General features: G+C 42.3%; 1 protein-coding gene and 1 pseudogene across 2 annotated transcripts in view; both read left to right on the forward strand.

The window, feature by feature from the left end:
- The window catches only part of abcc2 (ATP binding cassette subfamily C member 2), a 43,601-nt gene extending 36,580 nt beyond the window's left edge, over positions 1-7,021 (forward strand). For both annotated transcript variants that reach the window (XM_076285333.1, XM_076285334.1), the window contains 2 exons: positions 5,586-5,780; positions 6,612-7,021. In XM_076285333.1, the coding sequence (XP_076141448.1) occupies positions 5,586-5,780; positions 6,612-6,741 (325 nt within the window). In that variant the 3' untranslated portion in view covers positions 6,742-7,021. The remainder of the gene's footprint in view (positions 1-5,585; positions 5,781-6,611) is intronic.
- Positions 7,022-15,787: 8,766 nt separating this feature from the next.
- The window catches only part of LOC143124733 (ATP-binding cassette sub-family C member 2-like), a 54,441-nt pseudogene continuing 50,187 nt past the window's right edge, over positions 15,788-20,041 (forward strand).

A 20,041-nucleotide genomic window follows, 5' to 3' on the forward strand; every position in this document is an offset into this window, starting at 1 on the left:
GACTTTGGCTCGTTCAGTGGGGAAGTGTGCAGGTTGTAACTCAAAAATCAAAGAGCATTGAGTGAGAAACCCTCGGCAGGCTGAAGGCTCCCCAGAGAAAGGAGGTGGAGGAGAGGGGCTTGTGTTAGGGAGAGAGGGTGAAGCATTACCCAGACCCCTCACTCGGGTGCCAAGCTGGTTAAGGGCATCTTCCATTTGCAACAGGCCATCTTGTTGTGCGTGCACGGTTACACTGAGTTTCTGGACATGGTTGCGAAGTTCATCGACATCTGCTGTGCTACTTTGATCTGGTTCATGCATGATGTCAGACTGGAAATAAGAGCACAGTTGCAGATGTGGTTCAAAGTTTTTACTTCAGCAGAATCTTCAATGTATCAACAAAGGAATTGGTTTAGAACACAAAACGCTCAAAAGCAATAACAAAAGTCAGACTTGGAAAGGGCAAACTTAGAAGGTCTTCAAGATTCAGTTCTCATCATAAACACAGTCCAAAGAATAAGGTATAAAGGCAGTCCATGATCCAAGTACACAAATTAGACAATGTGACAGCGATTTCCACAAATGGTAGAACTAGAGTACAAAGAGTTGGGCAGACACAGTACCGTGACCAAGTGAGATGTTAACGAAGGCAGTTCACAGAAAGAGTCCTAAAGTCCCGACAGTCCAGATCGACCAAAGTACAATTCCCAAGCGAGGACAAAGGCACAGAGGCTCCCGCAGACATAAGCACATGCATGAACAGTGACAAACAATTCTCAGCCCCTTTTAAAGATGGCAGTCACTTCTTCTGGGCTGAGCGTGTCACTCGTTGACTCGTCTGCGCCCTCCGATGTTCCGGAGGATGTGTGCGTGGAGGGGTTGTGACAATTCGTCTTGTTTTCAAGCTGTGTTGTAACTGATCTTCCCCTCCAGTTGTTCACTTGATTTAGTAATAGTAAATAGCTTGTAGAAATAGTATACAGTAATAGTAGATATCAATTTTTTTTATATTGCGCATAGTTAATGAGCTATTTTGCATATTTTGACTAATTAGCAGAAATAAAGGATATGGATTGTCCCACTTATGTTTGGGTGACATTTTATGATTAGTTAAAGAATATTCTATCTCTTTCAGGTGTAAAGTTATCTGCAGTGTAAATTCTGGTCATGGTTATATTAGTAAATTTACATAAATAATGCCAATAACAAAAATGCAAAAAAGCACAAGCAAGCTCTTGCAACCCATTTTTTCAGTGCTTAAATGTTCAATGTCCTCCGGCAGATCTTTCATCGGATAAGCTTCCTTATCCTTCACTTTCCTTCACTTTCCTTTTGATCAATTTCAGAAAGTCCTCAGTAACATTATGGGCTCTAATATGATGATCAAAAGCGCAGCGCAAAGTGTGTTGTTATCACGACGCAAAGCTTATTCCGATTGTACACTCGAGTTTTTCGCCATGCGCGTCTCTTATTGAACAATGCGCTCAGAGGTGTGGCAATTAACGACCTAAGGTGTGGCCTGGCGCAAGATCTAAAAATCGCTATCGTACACTATCTAAAAAGCATTGCACCACTGACCAAGAAAAAACTGGTCTTTTGCAAGGTGCATATGGAGCACAGCTGAAGACGCACTGTCACGAGATGTAAGCAGCAACTCCTCTGCAGGATAAAGTTTTTTATTCAGTCATTCAAACATTATTGGGGTAAATTTTTTCGATGGTAACCCATTGTTAGTCATTACTGAAAGTAATTAACTGTGTATTACTGTTTTGTCTTTGACTATGACACCACAGTGAAGTTAGTTTCACTTTGCCAATGAGTTCAAATAATAGACGAGTGCAGATGCAAGTAGGCTATTTTGTTTGAATGGTCGCCAGTGACCATGCATTTTTGATCGCCAAAATATAGCCCAATATTTCAATTTTTCCTTTTCTTCTCTGTCCAGTGTAGTCTCTACTGTAAGGGAAGGCAAAAGACAGGTAGCAGCTTCCATGGTAGTATACATCCACAGCAAACATATCAAATGATTGTCCACTCAGATCTTAACGATCTGAAACACAAGTATCAAACGCAAAACGCAAGTAGCTTTGTGGGCGGATCTCAAGCACTGTTGCTATTATACCAGCGGGATAAATGACTCTTGTGCCCGACGCAAATCTAAAATGGGTTGGTCTGAAGTAGCTACATTACACATGCAATAAGCCAATCAGAGCGTCATCTCACATTCCCTTTAAAAGCAGGCGCGTTTGTTCCATGGCAGATTGCTATTATAATGGCTGATTTGCCAGGTGCACACCAGGAGCGGTTCACAGCTGATGAGACCGACGTTCTCGTCAGGGCCGTAAAAGACAGAGAAGTGGCATTGTATGGGGATGGGAGAAACCCACCCAAATTTGCTTCGGTTAAACAGGCGTGGGAGGAAATTGACACAATTGTTTCCATGGCTGGCATTTTTTCTTTTTGACAAAATGTAAATAAAGAAATGTCACAAAGACATAATGTACTTTCCGATGTTTTAGGCTCACTCTCACTGACTCACGAGGTTATGAATGCATGGTGATATTTTTGCAATGTAGTCTAACATTAGACCGAGATTACTTTGCTTCACTATACCTCACTATAGACGATGCAGCTCTTCTGTCAGATAAGCTCTCCTCTTCCGTGCTGCTGCTGGGGCATTTGGGTTAAATGGCATCGGCACATGCAGTTCAACATCACGCCTACTTATGTCCTCTAATATTTCCTCATTTATGTCATCAACACATCCATGATTCATGGAAATGTTGTGTAAAACACAACATGCCACAAAGAATGCTGCGACTTTTTGCGGACTGTACTGTAAGTGCCTCCTGACCTATCCAAACACCTGAAGCACATCTTCAGTATGCCGAATGTTCATTCAATTACACTACGTGTTTGTGTGTGTTTTCGATTAAATAGCATTGCCATGAGATGGCAGACATCTGTCACAGCCTGACGGGTCAGGTGTAGCTTACGCCTACATTCCTCCTCACTGAGGGAGAGAGAGGTCAGTCTGGGCCGGCAGACCCTCTCCCTCCCGCGTCTCTTCTCTGTCCCAAGACTTACTCCATCTCACTGTGCAATAGAGAAATTATGAGCAAGCACTTAACCAATCTTAACCATGCTACATTATTGCCAAGCATGCGCCCTTAAAATAGCATCTGAAAAACGTGCCACTGACTTTAGACTAGGTTTTTTCTGGTCTGTGGCGGAATTGTTTTATGAAACTGCAAAATAGCACCAGGGAACGTTTGTGCCGGAACCACCCTCGGGAGCGCAAGTTCATTCCCTAACTGATGTGCGTCTGTGGAGGGAAAATTCCGCTGCATTCTGCTCAAATGCAAAATAGGAATGATACAAGCGCCAGTGTACAAAGTCAATTGTGCTTGAGTGCAAGATAGGGCCCTTAGTCTCTTTGCTGCCACTTCAAATTTGGAGTCATTTTGGTTATGTAGCTTTTTGAAAGACCTTTCTTCAGAGCATCGGCCTCGGCTACAATCTGCATATGGATTTGTATCTGCATTTGTCCTGTTGTTGCAGATGAAACATACTGTATGATGGTTTCTTCACCATAGACATAATATACATATACGTATATTATGTCTATGTTCTTCACCACTCGTTCAGAGACTCTCTTCTTTTTGTCTTGTTTGTCATCTTCATATACTTCTTCTGGTGTATCCACACCTGTGACAGCCTTTTTCAACAGTCTTTTTGCTTCCTCTCTAAATGTGTCCTGATCAACCTGCAAGTTGAATGAGCATGAACACTTTGTGCGGTCGTGCTCACGAGTCTGTCTTTCACATAAGTCAATTCTTCATAATAGGGGTGTGCCTTTCGAAACCGACGTCTCGAATCAGTGTCGAGGCTTCGAAGCACAAGTGTTTCGAAACACTGCTTCGAAACGTGGTTCAAAACAGCCATGTCATGTGACCACTGCTTTGAAACATCGTTCAAAATCCCCATGTCATGTGACCAAAGTTAAGTGAACCTTCGGTGCATTTCACCGGTGTCGGCAGGCGTGCCCGCGCGTTCAATTAACAGTGTAGCTTTCTTTTAAACAATAACCATGATGGTGTAGTGGTTAGTGAGGGTGCTTTTTGCACGGTAGCCCAGGCTGCTCAAATGTGGTTCGATCCCCGTTTGATTTGTAAGGTATTGTTTCAGATCGTATCTGTTTATGTTTTCTTACTTCACCATTAACCACACAGTTTCAACTAAACTCTCAGAATGGTCAAAAATAGAGAGTTTTTATAAGAAGAAAGTGATTTAGAGAACACATGGTGGCAGCAATAAGATTCTCTTTATTGTGACTTCATGTGGTCTCCCATCCAGTAATTGACCAAGGGCATGGTGCTTAGCTTTTGACAAAGACTAAACACAGGTAACACAGCGAGCCACAAACTTTAAAGACTACATCTCCAATACGAAGCATTTGACAGATTTGTTTCACCCTAAACAGCTCTGAGGTGTCGGAATTATTTCAAAGCTTCGGAACAATTCGGCACAATTGCTTCGAACGTTTCAGTGTTTCATAAAGCCTCGCTTTGCCCATCCCTACTTCATAAGGCTCATCACCAGAATGTACTTGCACCTTGACCCACAGAGATGCTTTGTCTTCAATTGTGCTCAAACCAGACGCAGCAATACTTTGCTTCTTATCTCTCTCACCTATGACTTTTGAACAAAGCAAGCTCCTGCTGTCTTCTGTGGAATGAGAGACTAAAAATGGCTCGACTGCCATTCCCAATCAACAGTTATCTACAAAAAAGTATTAAAATCCTAATTAATCTATTGTTAATGTTGAAAATATGACCAAAAACCTTTCAATTGTCATAAGATTTCTTTGACATGTAAACCATTGCCTCCTACTATGCAAACGTTACGCTAGCTGGACATACCAGTCTTGATTTGATAGCTAGCAAATTATGCTGATGGCAATACTGGTTGAAAGGTACATGCAAATTAGCTCTCACAAAATAATGCACAGAGTGTATATTTGAACGAATTAAGTAAAAACATCCATAATTGCTTTGCCATGATGTTCTTGTAAAGGTGAAGTTGTACATGAACGAAAAAGGTAAAACATGACCTAATTTACATAATGTAACTGCAATATCCTATCTAAAAACATACTTTTGTATGATCATTTGTTATATTTGATACAATTTGAATATTATTTGGGCCTAAAGCCTAATCTATCTACTTAAAGCCATATTATCAATACATTTCTTTATTATGCATTTATATTCGCTAAGGTATTGCAATATGCAAATTGTCTCATTAACTATGTGTAATATAAAAATGTCCCAAGCAGAAATGGATTCTACGCGAAAAAGTACTATAGAATGAATTTGAGAAATGTTTGGTAGTGACCTGAATCAGATCCTTCTGGGTTATGCCCTGTCTATAACAGCTGTCACATAAGCCAGTGCTGGCCAATTGGCATCCTGCAGTTACCTTGGACTACTTCAGTTAACTTTTATTCACTTTCAATGAGATAGTTGTATGGTACTGCAGATCCCAAATATATACAGCTGATATATTTTTGCTGTTTTTTGTTTGTTTGCTTTCCCCTTTCACAGTGTCGGGCAGCGTCAGCTCCTCTGCCTGGCCAGGGCTCTGCTTAGGAAGTCCCGCATCCTGATCCTGGATGAGGCCACAGCTGCCGTGGACCTGGAGACAGATGACCTGATCCAGACCACCATCCGCAAGGAGTTTGCGGACTGCACAGTGCTCACCATCGCTCACCGGCTCAATACCATCCTGGACAGCTCACGGTAAGCAAACATAGCCTTTGTTTTTTTGTTTTTTAAAGAAAAAAAATATCCTCTAAGAGAGGTATGTGGCGAAGAGATGAGATTCAATCAGGTAGTCTTAAAAAGAAAGCTTTCAAAGCTGCCGCATTAATAGCCAGTATGGTGGAAATGAATATAGATGAAAGCCAAGTAGCCACAGGTGTGCGAGATCTGAGTGTGCTCCCACTTTGTGAACTCCCATGCCCTGTCTTTTTCACTAAAAAGGTAAGGGGAGGTGACTGTGCACCAGGCATATATACACAGTAGGTGCCCATATGGGCTATGGCTTTGTTGCCTTTAAAGAAAAAAATACAGATTATTCCCATGAGTGGACTGGTCTGAAAGGGTGGCTTTTGTTCCTCAGATCTGGAGAGAGCTCTGGAGAGAGCTTCCCTTCTAAAGAGTTAAAACAAAGTTATATTCCATTGCATGTTTCACTGAATGTTATTCTGAAACTGGACTTATCGCTATTTGATTTCTGCACATCACCAGGATTTTATGGAGCAGTGTTATGATGTTCAACCACGTCATTTACAAACAGGGCTGTTGTGCAAGACAAATTCGCTGTGGATTACGGAGGGAAGGGGGGTCTGAGGGAGGGCATAAATACCAATACTCACACAAAATTATGAAAAATCAGCTGTCAATACAAGTTGTCAAAAAAAATCCATATTTAGATAGATCATTCAGTAGCTGGCTGTGGTCATTGATTTTGCATGGAAGTTTTTTTATTATTATCTTTCTATCTGGGAAAGTGAAAGGGGACAAAATATCTTCTCACATCTGAGGTGTTTGTGTCCCTATCCATTCTAGAGTGATGGTGTTGGATGCTGGCAAGATAGTGGAGTTTGATTCACCTAGTGCATTGTTCCAGAAGCAGGGGCACTTCTTCTCTATGGCAAAGGATGCTGGAATCACCTCTCTTGACTATAGTGCACTGTAAGTGTGACGAGATAGAAGACCTGCATGAAGGATCTACACATTGTAGTACTTCATATCGCTGTATGTTTTTTGTTTGTTTATCTTTCACATTTGTACCACTGACATTTCAGTTTTTAAAATGATTTATACATGTCACATATTTAAATTGTCCATTAAGTATAAGGCTGATGTGATATATTGTCCAGTGTTTTGTACAGTTTAGCCAGAGGAGCAATTAGAAAATCTCTTACTTTTGTAATTTTATTTTATATGTAAATAAACATGTTGTCCATGATTGGAGAAAACAATGGGTTTCCTGTTTCATCTATCCAGTAATAAATCATATTGTCAGCTAAGTTGAACACTAGGTTGGGAATTTCAGATCATTAAAAACAATAACACACAGAGACTAGATTCTTTTAAATACACATTCTCAAAGAAAACATATCATATTTTACTTGTTCTTGGTTTAGTGTTGCAATTTTGCAGTCCATATTGTTATTTAAAGCAACACCAAAGAGTTTTTTTTACCTTAAAATAATGTTTCCAAAATCATTTCAGTGGTTCATCAACTCGTAACAGGGTGAACTGCAATTCTGCATTCGCTTAGTGGCCCTCTATCGGCTATAACCGCACTATGTAAGTTTGCCAGATCGGGTAGCGGATCTGTAGTTCGATGGAATGAGACATAAGAAACTACAAATTTGACTTGCATCTGATGTCGCAATATATCGTACTTTTATAAGTCATGCAAAATATTCTACCTTGTCTGTGGACATCGTTATTTGCAAAGCCGGTGCTGGATAAACAAATAGCGTGCGTGCGACAGAGGGAAAGTTCTTTGGTGTTGCTTTAATATGGCATTCCCATGGAATTTCCCATATGAACTAAGTGTTTTCGAGATGTTTATATGTTGTAAATCTCAAATTTTCACCCTAACTCATTAAGCTTGTGACAGTGCCATCACTACGGTTGAGTATGCACTCTGACTGCTATACCAATGAGCCAGCGGCAGGCTCTTTGCCGTTGCGGTCAAGCTGCATGTTTAGTACCCAGGAGACCAAGCGGTTCTCTCCCTTCGCCACAAGAAGGCTACTATTAGTTTGTCTCCTCTTCCCCTACACACAGAGAGAGAGAAAGAGCAGTGTGTGTGTGTGTGTCTGTGTGAGTGAGAGAGAGTCAGTGAGTGAATATTTCACATAAGAAAGGAAGAGGTCATTACTTCAACTGAATGCATTCTTTTCTATGATGCTCATAGAAATGCATTGAAAATCATTGTCATGGAGCTACATTTCTCATCAAGTGTACCTTGAACCAACAGAAAAATCTTTTTTTTTTTTTTTTTACAAAAAAGGCACTTAAGGCACTGTGGCTCATACTGTAAGTGCATTACATTTTTTGACCATGTGATCACAGGAACCTGTATTTCCATATGTGTTTTTAGGAATAGTGTAAAAATGAGTAACCCCATGTGACCAACAACTAAAAAATTACCACAATTTACAAAAATTACAAACAGATATACCACAAAGCGGTATAAAATATGACCGCCGCTCAGTCCTGCACATTCTCTCTTTTGTGTATGTAAATGAGTGTGTGCACGTGCGTTTGCTTTTGTGTATATGTGCTTCTCTGTGTGTGAGTTTTTGCTTGTGAGTGTGTGTGTGGAGGTAATAGGGTGTCTGTGTGTGTGTGTGTGTGTGTGTGTGTGCGCGTGCGCATGCCTGCATATGTGTTTTTTGTATGCGTGCGTGTACGTGTTTGTGTTTACATGTGTGTGCGTGCGTGTGCTTGTGCGCGTGCCTGTGAGTCTGTGTGTATGCCTGCATGTCTACTGTGTGTGTTTGTGTGCTTGCATGCATGCGTGTGTGTGTGTGTGTGTGTGTGTGTGCGTTTATGTGTGTGTGTGCGTGCGTGCGTGTGCACGTTTATGTGTGTGTGTGCGTTTATGTGTGTGTGTGTGTGTGCGTTTATGTGTGTGTGTGTGTGTGTGTGTGTGTGTGTGTGCGTTTATGTGTGTGTGTGTTTATATGTGTGTGTGTGTGTGTGTGTAAGCATAGTGTACAGTCACTAATTGTACACATATGTAAGGGATAATATATTGTCCGCCGGTAATTATCGGAAAATAAGTCCTGACAGGGCGAACAGAACCCCAACGCGCAGTGGAGAGGTTTTTCTTCGACCTGAAGGGACTTATTTTCCGATAATTACTGGCGGACAATACATTATCCCGCTTATTATGACCGCCGCCCGTCATCTACTTCCTGAATTTTTGGTCAACGATACCCGGGACACCGAAACACCGGTGCACATGAAATAGCCCCACTAGACTTTTACGGAAACATTTCGTTTCGTCCCCGGGGGCCACTCCCCCCCCCCCCCCCGTGCTGGGCCCCCGATCATACCCAAATTGTATGTGTATGATTGACCTGGCATTCTCTGGGGGTATGCCAAGTTTCGTAGAATTTCATCCATGGGGGGGTCTAAAAAAAATTAGGCTATGTGTACATTTAGTGACTGTACACTAATTGGCCTGTAGATGGCGGTGCACACATATACACATGCACACACACACAGGCACCCACATATTATCGGTATTAGAACAGCCGATACATAATTACAAATTCAGTAGTATTAAAAGAAAGCCAAATATTCATCATCGTGGCTGCATTTCCAGTATTGGCGATAAGTAGTCGTTTGTCCACTAGATGGCGCATCGTTGCAGTGAGACGTAATTTTGTTGGAAGTTAAAAGTGGGTTGGAAAAACAATGGACGCTTCCTACAAGGACTGTAGCTTACCGCAGAGAACGTCTAATAAGGATAGGATGATGTCCACATGAAATGTAATTCCCATTTCTTCTTGAAGCCGAAATAAATCTGAGGATGTTTATCGGACATGCTTGTTTTTTACTGCAGGTAGGCCTACGTTAATCTTATAATATCAATAAGGACCTAGGTACAATAATGTTACCGTTAGCTTGGTTGAGTGATGGAGGCCAATTTGATTGATTGCATTTGTAGAAAACTATAAATGCGGTTATACCAAGCAAATTGATAGCAGCACTGTAATTGTATCTGTCGACTGTCATTTGCTACAAAAATCATTCTGTGCAATGGAAGATTTACCAACGTTACAGCGGTCTGATACAGTTTTGCCTATACATGCGTGAGACTGAGACGCCTGATTATTTGTTTTAAGTGCGTGCAGGGTGTGAGAGGGGAATCGATGTGCTTTGATTCCAGCTTGGTAGTTGTAGTCTGTGAAATTAAAAAGCACGTGTGTGTGAAGTATCCAAACAATGACACCTTCATTTCATTAGCTACTGTGTAGTGGGTCCCATTTAGAAGTGGCTACTTCATTCGCGCTTTCCTTGACTCATGGAGCTGCGTGCATTTATTATGATGTTTTGACATTGTAAACGTTCTCTAAGAGTGAAAAGCAGTTTGCGGTAAAGCTAACCAATGTCGTCTCTGTCACAGGAAAAAAATAGCGAGCAGCCTGATAACCAAATGAAATGCTCGGCGGGCCGGATGAAAGTGCTTGGTGCGCGGGCCGCAGTTTGCCTACCCCTGGCCTAATGCCTACCAAAACTGGCTATGTGGTAACGGGCTGCTTGTCTGCAAGCTATCTGTCTGATTATTTAGGCTAAAAGTGGCAAACTCAGCCTGGATTTATGAAGATTTGAATTAATTTCATAAAACTTGATGATGATCGTTCGTTTGTTATAGCCTACATCACAAACTCACTTTTTCCGACAACGTGGTTTCACGACAATCTCCTTCTAAGGCCGCTCACGCAGGCTCAGCTCAGGTGCCGGTCGCGTGCAGCGCTCCAGCCACGTAAACGGAGTTTGCCCTTCCCCTACTGACTTTCACTTTCGGTGCCCGAATGGAAGTGAATGAGGCTTTGCGATTTTTTTTATCTAGGCCTACGTGAAATTCTGCATCCATTGTACGATTTATTTATTTATTTATTTTCCCCTCGGAAGGGCAACGTACGTCGAGAAGGCCATATGGGCAGTTGCCCGGGCAACCTGAGCAACCCCCCTGTGCACGTCCCCGTAAAACAGTGATTTATTTGCATGGCTATGCCGATGCCCGAGGCACCACCATTGACCGCCTTGTTGGTAGCATCGGCTAACTAGCGCCAGATTTCAGAGTGCAGGGGACAAGCCGAGATGGGCTATGAGACATACGTTCACACTTGGTATCATGTTTCAAAACACTTTAGGTCAAAATCACACCGGAATTCTCCTTTAAGTAAGGCGTTATCTAATTAATTATGTAGCCAACCAATTTGCAGACAATTCAAATACAGGAATCAGATCACTGGATTAAGTCACGTTCAAAATTCTGGTTTCATATTGTTAATATATTAGAGGATAATGTATTTCACAACATAACAATATAACAAATCCTGTGGAAAATTAGTGAAAAGGTCAGGCATGTTGTGAAAAGACAATACAGTTGAAAACCAAGGATATGTACAGTGCGTCATAGGTCAGTCAAACTCCAACTACATCATCATTGGCCCAATGTTGGGCATAATGTTGTATAGGTCAGCCAACAATCAACCCCCTCAATGCTGGCCCAGCGTTGGGCGTACGTCATATAGGTCAACAAAAAATGGCCAACATGATCAACGTTGGCCCTACGTTGGGCATACGTTATATAGATCAGCCAAACACAGCCAACTCCACCAATGTTGGCCCAACGTTGGGCATACGTTGTACAGGTCAGCAAAAATGGCCAACTCCACCAACGTTGGCCCAACGTTGGGCATACGTTGTACAGGTCAGCAAAAAATGGCCAACTCCACCAACGTTGGGCATACGTTGCATAGGTCAGCCCAACCTAGCCAACCAAACTCAACGTTGGCCCAACGTCAGAATGCTACCTGGGTAGGCTATTGCTGATTATCGATTTGTGTTGCTTGGGCAGTGGCGATTAAAACACCATAATTCACAAAGCTTCTTTTAATGTAGGTATACCTTCATCAAAGGCTATAGGCTTACTTCAAGCGGGGACAGGATAGGTCTATTTAAATCTATGTGCGTGTGGAAACCATATTATTATTCCATTCTCACAGTTTTATATGGGCTTATCATGGTAAAGTATTATCAGTTGGATTTATTTTCTCCTCCCAACTGCAAGGCAGTGCTTCACGTGTGCGTGCGTGAAGGTGAGAGAGGCAGACGGAAAGGAAGAGTCCGGCAGAGTAACATCAGTTGAACTTGTTACAGTTAGCCATTGAATGAAAGGGCTTTTTCGTAATGTTTGCTAAGCCTATAGCACTGTTTTCCTAAACTGCATTAAAACGTGATCCCTATGAGGCGTTCCTGACTGTAACGTTAAAGATAGCAATTTGCGGGTTGCCTCGGGGGGGGGGTTGATATTTAATGCACATATCATTGGTAGGTCGGGTGGGTTGGTAACAAACTCTTATTTGGCTACTTTTTTGTGTTGGCAAGTAGGCCTAAATATCCAGTCCAAAACTAACATTGGCAGAATGATTGATGCTGGACTTGAACTAAAGATCCTTAAATCAAAGCTCGCTCCTCTAACCACTGTGCTACAGCCACTACTGAAACTGCAATAATTTTTAACACTTAAAGCCTCGGTTGCTATGATAAACAAACTCAAAGATCGTAATTCTTGATTCTTCTTGCTTAGCCTAAACTGACGGTTTTATGCGTTCACTAAACAAAGATTATGGAAATAATTAAACACCACTTTTCCATCAAAAGCCTTGTTGTAAAAGGCATAGCTTCTAACTTGTTAGATTTTCAAGTAGTACGTGTTGGCAACAATACCTCAAGCAGCATCACACTGAGCACAGGGGCCCCCCAAGGCTGCGTGCTCAGTCCGCTGCTCTTCACCCTGCTGACGCATGACTGCACTGCAACCTACAGCAACAATCACATAGTGAAATTTGCTGACGACACAACTCTGGTGGGTCTCATCACCAAGGGCGACGAGACTCAATACAGGTTGGAGGTCGACCATCTGACCACGTGGTGCAGGGACAACAACCTCCTGCTGAACGTCAGCAAGACCAAAGAGATTGTTGTTGACTTCCGGAGAGGTCACACCCAACACCTGCCACTGACCATCAACGGTGCTGTGGTGGAGAGAGCGAGCAGCACCAAATTCCTGGGGGTGCACATCAGTGAAGACCTCTCCTGGACCACCAACACAGCATCACTGGCGAAGAGAGCTCAGCGCCGCCTGTACTTCCTGCGGAAACTCAGGCGAGCAAGTGCTCCACCAGCCATCATGACCACATTCTACCGAGGCACCATTGAGAGCATCCTCTCCAGCTGTGTCGCTGTGTGGGGCGGAAGCTGCACTGAATACAACAGGAAAGCCCTGCAGCGCATAGTGAACACAGCTGGAAGGATTATTGGTGCTTCACTCCCCTCCCTGAAGGACATTTACACCACCCACCTCACCCGCAAGGCGACCAAAATTGTGAGTGATGCAAGTCACCCCGCTCACAATCTGTTTGATCTACTGCCCTCTGGGAAGAGGTACAGAAGCCTGCGCTCCCGCACTACCAGACTCACCAACAGCTTCATACACCAAGCTGTTAGGATGCTGAACTCTCTCCCTCCTCTCCCCCCTCCACCCTCAGCTACATAACATCCTGGACATTGGACCCACAATGGCCGCCTGCACCACTCCACTTGCACACTTGTACACTTTGCAACTTGTTGTTGTTGTCCTGAAAACACAACACTTCTGCTGCGCTTACATAACTTGCACCACTATGCCACTTTATTTCTTACTTAGGTCAAACAGAACTACCTCAGCCTCTTATTGGCCTGACTTTGCACTAGTATTTTATTTTATTGACTGTCTATGCACAATTTCAACCATTTTTTGCTGCTCTTATTTTTTCATTATATGTGCCCTCTTATTTACTTACTTTTTGTTTACTTGAATGTTATGTTTGTCTGTGGACTTAAAATTGGTAAAATATGTCTTGTCTCCACCGTGGGATAGTGAGAAACGTAATTTCGATCTCTTTGTATGTCTGGAACATGTGAAGAAATTGACAATAAAGCTGACTTTGACTTTTGACTTTGACTTTGATTTTACGACCTAAGTTCGCTAGCTCTGTGCCTGCCGACCTGGGGGTCGTTTCTAGAAAGCATCGTTTGCTAACTTGCGTCGCAACCTTGGTAGTTCGCTTCATCGTTCTTGGATTTGGTGTTTCTAGAAAGGGTAGTTCGAACTCTCAATCGCAAACAAGTACGCAAAGTTTGGTCGTTTGAACTACTGCCCCTAGGCAGTCGCACTTGTGTCGTTCCTTGGTAGTTCCTGTTGGTGTCCGGAGCGCCTAACCAAAAATCACAACCGCCTACCCAAAATTTGCGAAGTGGATGTTTATCTCGTGACTCAATGATTGATCTATCCTGTAGCTTAATTTTGATTAAGACACTGACTCCCCTACTTGGCTCATTCTTGCTATTTATGTTAATTCAAGTATTGCTTTGCTTTTAGTATTATAATCTTCACAGTCCCTTACATCAGCAGTGATAAATAGTCTAGTGGCTAAAGCAGATGACTTATCCCAACGTTGTAGGTTCGATTTTCTTATGATGTGAGATTGTCCTCTTGCTTCTCGCTACCTGCAGGTGAACTAGTGTGACACGTAGATTCAATTGTTTTTGAGTGATATATTACCTATGGTCTCTCGATGTAGAGTAACTATATACATAAATATGTATGGTCAAAACCTACTGTGGGGTAGGCCTACTCTTAGATGAAAAAAGAGACAGGATGCGAACTCCGGCCGAGCGCGTAGTGCACTGATGCGTTGCCGTTAAGCCATGAGACAATTTAAAACTTTTGCGATACCGAGATATTTGTCCAGGCTATATATTTTTTCCAACATAGATATTTAACACAAATAATGGCACATATTGGTCGGCTTCAGTAAAATGTTTTATATACTTGCAATTAATAGATTTAGATTTTTGCAGATGATAATGACAATGCCAGCATTAATCACTCGGTTTAAATGAGAAAAATATCAACATAGGCTGTGGCAGAGAATTTCTAGGGGTTGGGGTATTATACGTTGCCACTGTTTCCACCAATAATATCTATCGCTGCATCATCAACAACGTTGTTGGAACTACAGTGTTCAAACGTCGGAGGTAGCGAATTGCGACACAGGTACGATGCTTTCTGGAAACAGGTGTAACAATGTCGTTGTTTGGTCGCAAGTTGCGTCGTACCATGGTGGTTGAGCCACATCGTTGCTAACTTTCCTAGAAACGACCCCCTGGTCGAGAGATGTGACGCAGGACGTCCCCTGATTGGCTAGTCAGTAGGCGATGCAATGTGTTGATTGGCTCTGCAGAAACTGTCAAGACAGTGCCAAAATTCACTGATTGGCTCTTCAGAAACGACGACAAAACACTGCCAAAATTCGTGTCTGTAAAAAAGTTTTGTAGCTTCGTAGATCCAGTGGACAAATGTTTTGCACAAGTGCACAAAATATTTCTGCAGTACGCATTTTTTTTGCACACAGACAAATTAATTCCACAGTTACAAAACGGTTCTTCACAAGTGCACAAAATATTTCTTCAGGTACGCATTTTATTTGCACACAGACAAATTAATTCCACAGTTACAAAACGGTTCTACACTTGTGCAAATCATATTGGGCACACAATCTTTATGTCGTTGTTCTGACTCCATAGAGGGGAGGGGGTTATCAAATTTTGCCATTTGAGCTGTCTGACCGCGGAGAGAAGCGAGTTTCCGTCTGTGAAATTGTGAAAATGGATAGTGGGCCTAATAAACCACAAAAGCGCAAGGGGGGCGCACAGAAGCTGTGAGACAAAAGGCTAAAAAGACTACACGTGGACGCATCAAAATGTGTCAAAATCACAGAAATGTTCACCCCAAGGTCGACTGTTACAGCGGGTGCAGGGCCGTCGACATCGAGTGCACAGGCTGAAGGAGTGGAACACAGCTTTGATGTGCATTGTAGTAGGCCTAACACACAGAGGAAGGCGAAGTGCAGGTGGATTCGGAGGAGGAGAGAGACATTATGTTTGATGTGCAGTGTAGTGAAACAGAGAAAGGAGAAGTACAGGTGGATTCGGAGGAGGTGGAGAAAGACGTTACGGAGGAAGAGGAGAGAGACGTTACCCAGCAGGGACAAATTGAGGAAGAGGTCAGAATAGGTACTGTAAATGTTAGCAGAATGAAGAGGGACGTTTCATGCAGGGAGGGCTGTTGTGTGTGTGTGTGTGGAGGGCTGGGTGGCCACCTGCTCCTCCGCTTTCGATTGACATGCATTTGAGCGTTTCTCTGCAAAATGCATCAGTAGCAAAGAAGCCATCTGCATTTTACATTGCGCTATTCGATTGTCGTCGAGGAGAAAAAATAAAATAAGTTATCCACAACAAATCAACGAGTGGTCGGCCTCAGAACGCACTCAACTTTTTGAGATCTGAAGTCAGTCATGATTGTTTGAAATTGTTGTCAATCTTGACGCAGTACAAAAAGCAAACCTATCACATTTCTGTGCGCACACACGTAGGCTACACACGCAAGCACTCAGAAAGACACTAGAATGACAGAAATTATGATAGCCCGTAACAATGAAAATGTTTTGGGATGTATGTATCTTCACTTAATAGTATCTGGGAAGATTGTAGGCTAAAAGCGTGTAAATAATTATAGGACTCATTTTATTCAGTCACATGCATAATAATAGTAGCCTATAGCCTATAGAGTTTTGTGCACAACCTCATCCTTGCTGGTTTGGAGGTGGTCACCCTAGTGTGTGTGTGTGTATGTTTTAATAGCCTTTGTTTTCAAATAATGCTATGAGTAGACTCTGTGTCCAACTTAGGCTACAGTGTTATTTTAGCTTGCCATAAAGTTATAGTTTGCAGGTGTTAAAGCTTACAGTTATTATTATCATGTAATATTAGTGAACCATTGCTTTCCCGAAATGGATGATGAATGTGCGCATATATCCTCTGGTATGTCGTGTGCCTCAGCATATCGTATAAATAATCATGGTGGGCCGCCATGGCCAAAAATGCCCGGGCCATTTTTTAGTCCCAGTCCAGCCCTGTTGGGAAGGCCCAGTCATTATCGTTCTGTACATTATCCCACTTATTATACTGCTACTTGCCAAAACGAAAAAATAAACTCCACGATACAGTATGTCTCTGTAGGCCTACATTTATTTGTTACCGTTTCGTCGTGGCTTTTGCTGAGAAACAAATAGTTCGCAATACACACAGAGCTTAAATCAAACATTCTTTAGAACACAGCTGATCAACTGCCTGCTTTCACTTTTGAATGAAGTTCCATTGCACAAAGTGACTGGACTATAGTAGGCTACTTGCGAAGTCTTATGAAAGACTTAAATCAGAAGCACAAAACCTGTTGCCATTGGCAGCGGTAATTATCTGGTTGCAGCCATTCTATATATATATATCTATGGTTGCAGTGGTAATTACGTAAGAGATAATGGACGACACGGTGGTCTGTTCACAGAAATGAATGCACTGTCGAGGTTGTCCCATACAAAAATGTGATATATGGCAATATATGAACATATATGTCAAATAACAGGGACTTATAATTTTACTTATATGGACATATATGTGATTCAAATATTTATGTCAAACATATATTCAAAATATTTTAATTTCCCATATAAGATGATATATCTTCATATACTAGATCCAATTATTTGTTTTCCAAGTTTATGTGTGAATATGTGACAGATATGTAGTCTGTATGTATAGTGGCATACATATCCATACACTAGATTACATTACTTATTTTCCAAATGGAGAACAGTGTGAATATATTTGTTTATGTCTTGGCGTCACAGGTATGGTGTCGACTATGCTGCCTTATGTGTCAATGTTTTGTGTGGAGCGCTTTGGGTTGCACTATGTGCATGAAAAATGTGTGAGGCCAAAGCTACTTTAAATATAACGGATGGTTATCGCATCTTGATATGCGCATGCCAATATCTAGTCTGACAGAGGAATTTAAGTGTGCTAAGGCTAGATTGGAATTGACTCTTACTCAGTCCAAGGACCCAGTGGTGAGGAAAGTTGCACCCACAGTTAATGCAGGGAGGAAGTGGAACCCAGAGCAGGCAGTTAAGCAAGCTCAATCTGCATTGAAGCATAGGGATATAATGGGCCATGTGCAGCATGGGCGGGGGGGTCTAGGGGTGGGTGCAAGTAAACCCTTGTGGAGTAAGGCTTCTGTAGGAGAAAAGAGGAAAATGGTAGTGGAGGAAATGCATAGACAGGAGGAGGCTGTAAGATGTACTAAGGCAGTGTCGCAGGCAAAACAAGGGCAGTGGGTGAACTGGGAAGGGGTGGAAAAAAGACGGATTAAATGGAAAGATCTATGGGGCATGGAAGCTGGTAAGATCAGATTTATGTTAGGTGCTACATATGATGTGCTCCCATCTCCCAAGAATTTAAGTCAATGGTTTGGTGAGGATGATAAATGCATACTTTGCTCGTGTGTGGGCAGTCTCCACCATATCCTATCAGGATGCAAGGTAAGTCTCACCCAGGGGCGGTATACGTGGCGTCATAACCAGGTATTGAAATGTGTGGCAGCGGCAATAGAGGATAAAAGAAGAGAAGTCAATTCATTAGCAGCTAGTAAAGGGGTAAGGCAAATTAACTTTGTACGTCAGGGGGATAAACCTTGTTCCGCGAAGGCCAGGTGTAAAACCGGCCAGTTGAAAAATGGGGCGGGCTGGGAAATGAAGGTTGATCTTGGCCAGCAGATGGCGGTACCTCCACATATAGTGAGTACTAAGCTACGTCCCGACGTAATTCTATGGTCGGATTCAGAGAAGATAGTTTACTTCATTGAACTCACTGTTCCTTGGGAAGACAGAGTGGAAGTGGCCAATGAGCTGAAGAGAGCTAAATTCCGTAAAACTTCAAATAATCGCTGAGTCCCTAAGAGACGCCTGTCTCCTTTAAACGCCTGGCGTGGCTACAGGTTTGGGTTAAAGGCCGGTCTCCAGTAGAGGCCTGGTCTGTTTTTTAGTTTCATTTTGTATTTAATCTTCTAAAACCCGTCAGATCGTCTGTTTAAAGATTCGCAATGACACGAAACCGTTACAGAGAGGAGGTTACAGCAGTGTGAATTAGATGTTGCACGTCGTTGCAAGCCGTCGCAAAGCATTCACCATGTCTGGTCACAGTTGCAAGGTTTTAGAATGTTGCATCAAGTTGCTGCTCATCTCGTTGCGAATCTTGGGTGTGATTTGGGCTTAAGTATGGCGCAGACTGCGCACGTTATGATTAGATGGCATTAAAAGACTGCAGTGGGGAAAAGCTAGAGTTCCAAATTGTATCCAAACTTTTTTTTCAATATGAACTATGCCTATATGTCCGACTTCGTCATCGTTCAATTCATCCCTTGTGTTTAAAATTTACGGATAGGCCGATGGTAAGCTTGTTTTTATGCTGGCAACAAAACCAGAACGGTTAGCGAACGTTATTCTTTATTCTAAATGCCATGGCGATAAAGAGAAAGTCGTCAGAAAAGGAATTTACCTTAGACTAGGTTATATCAGAGCCCGTCTACGGACATTCTCTGGCTATATACTGAAATAGGTTAATGATGTGAAGTCAAGTGTGCTTCTATGGGACTGGTGTGTGCGCGCACAGTTTTTTATTGATGAGTCGGTGTGGCAAGTGCTGCGCATAGTTGCAGTGGAATGTGGCTGTCCAGGGCATTATAAAACTTCTCACTCTTAGACCTACTCATACACGGCGCTGAAATGGCGTATTTAGCTGTCTAAATTCGAATCATATGCTGGGGGAGAAATCGTCGGACATCCATGATTATTTTGTTATTCAGCACCCCTGGTCAAAAATATGTTCCCGCGAATGTAGACTGTTGTCAAATTTGGCAAATACAAAACGGGAGAAACAATATGGTTCATGCTCTCTCATGCTGTTTCATAATCATTCGTGCTGAAAAGGACGGAGAATGAAACATTAAGCACGTTCCACTTTTGCATAAATAATTCCTGAACGGTTTTGGTCAGGGCTGATAATGCAACTGTATTTGACAAAGGACCAATATAGGCTATTTGCTAGTGACAAAATATGAGCTTTCAGTGTGATACGATCTCTTTGTAAATTACGTTTAATTAAAACGTGTTTCATCTGTTCTGGCTATCCCCGCTATTTGGATCTTACTGTATATCTCAATGAACAACATCTCAACACTAAGTGAATGATGATACGTAATTGTCATCAGATAGCCTAGTCATATAGGTAGACATTCA

Source organism: Alosa pseudoharengus, unplaced genomic scaffold (genome assembly GCF_046254945.1).
Source record: "Alosa pseudoharengus isolate Yale_2024_CS ecotype anadromous, Long Island Sound unplaced genomic scaffold, YU_APseudo_1.1 YU_APseudo_1.1_scf_15, whole genome shotgun sequence".
Lineage (NCBI taxonomy): Eukaryota > Metazoa > Chordata > Actinopteri > Clupeiformes > Clupeidae > Alosa > Alosa pseudoharengus.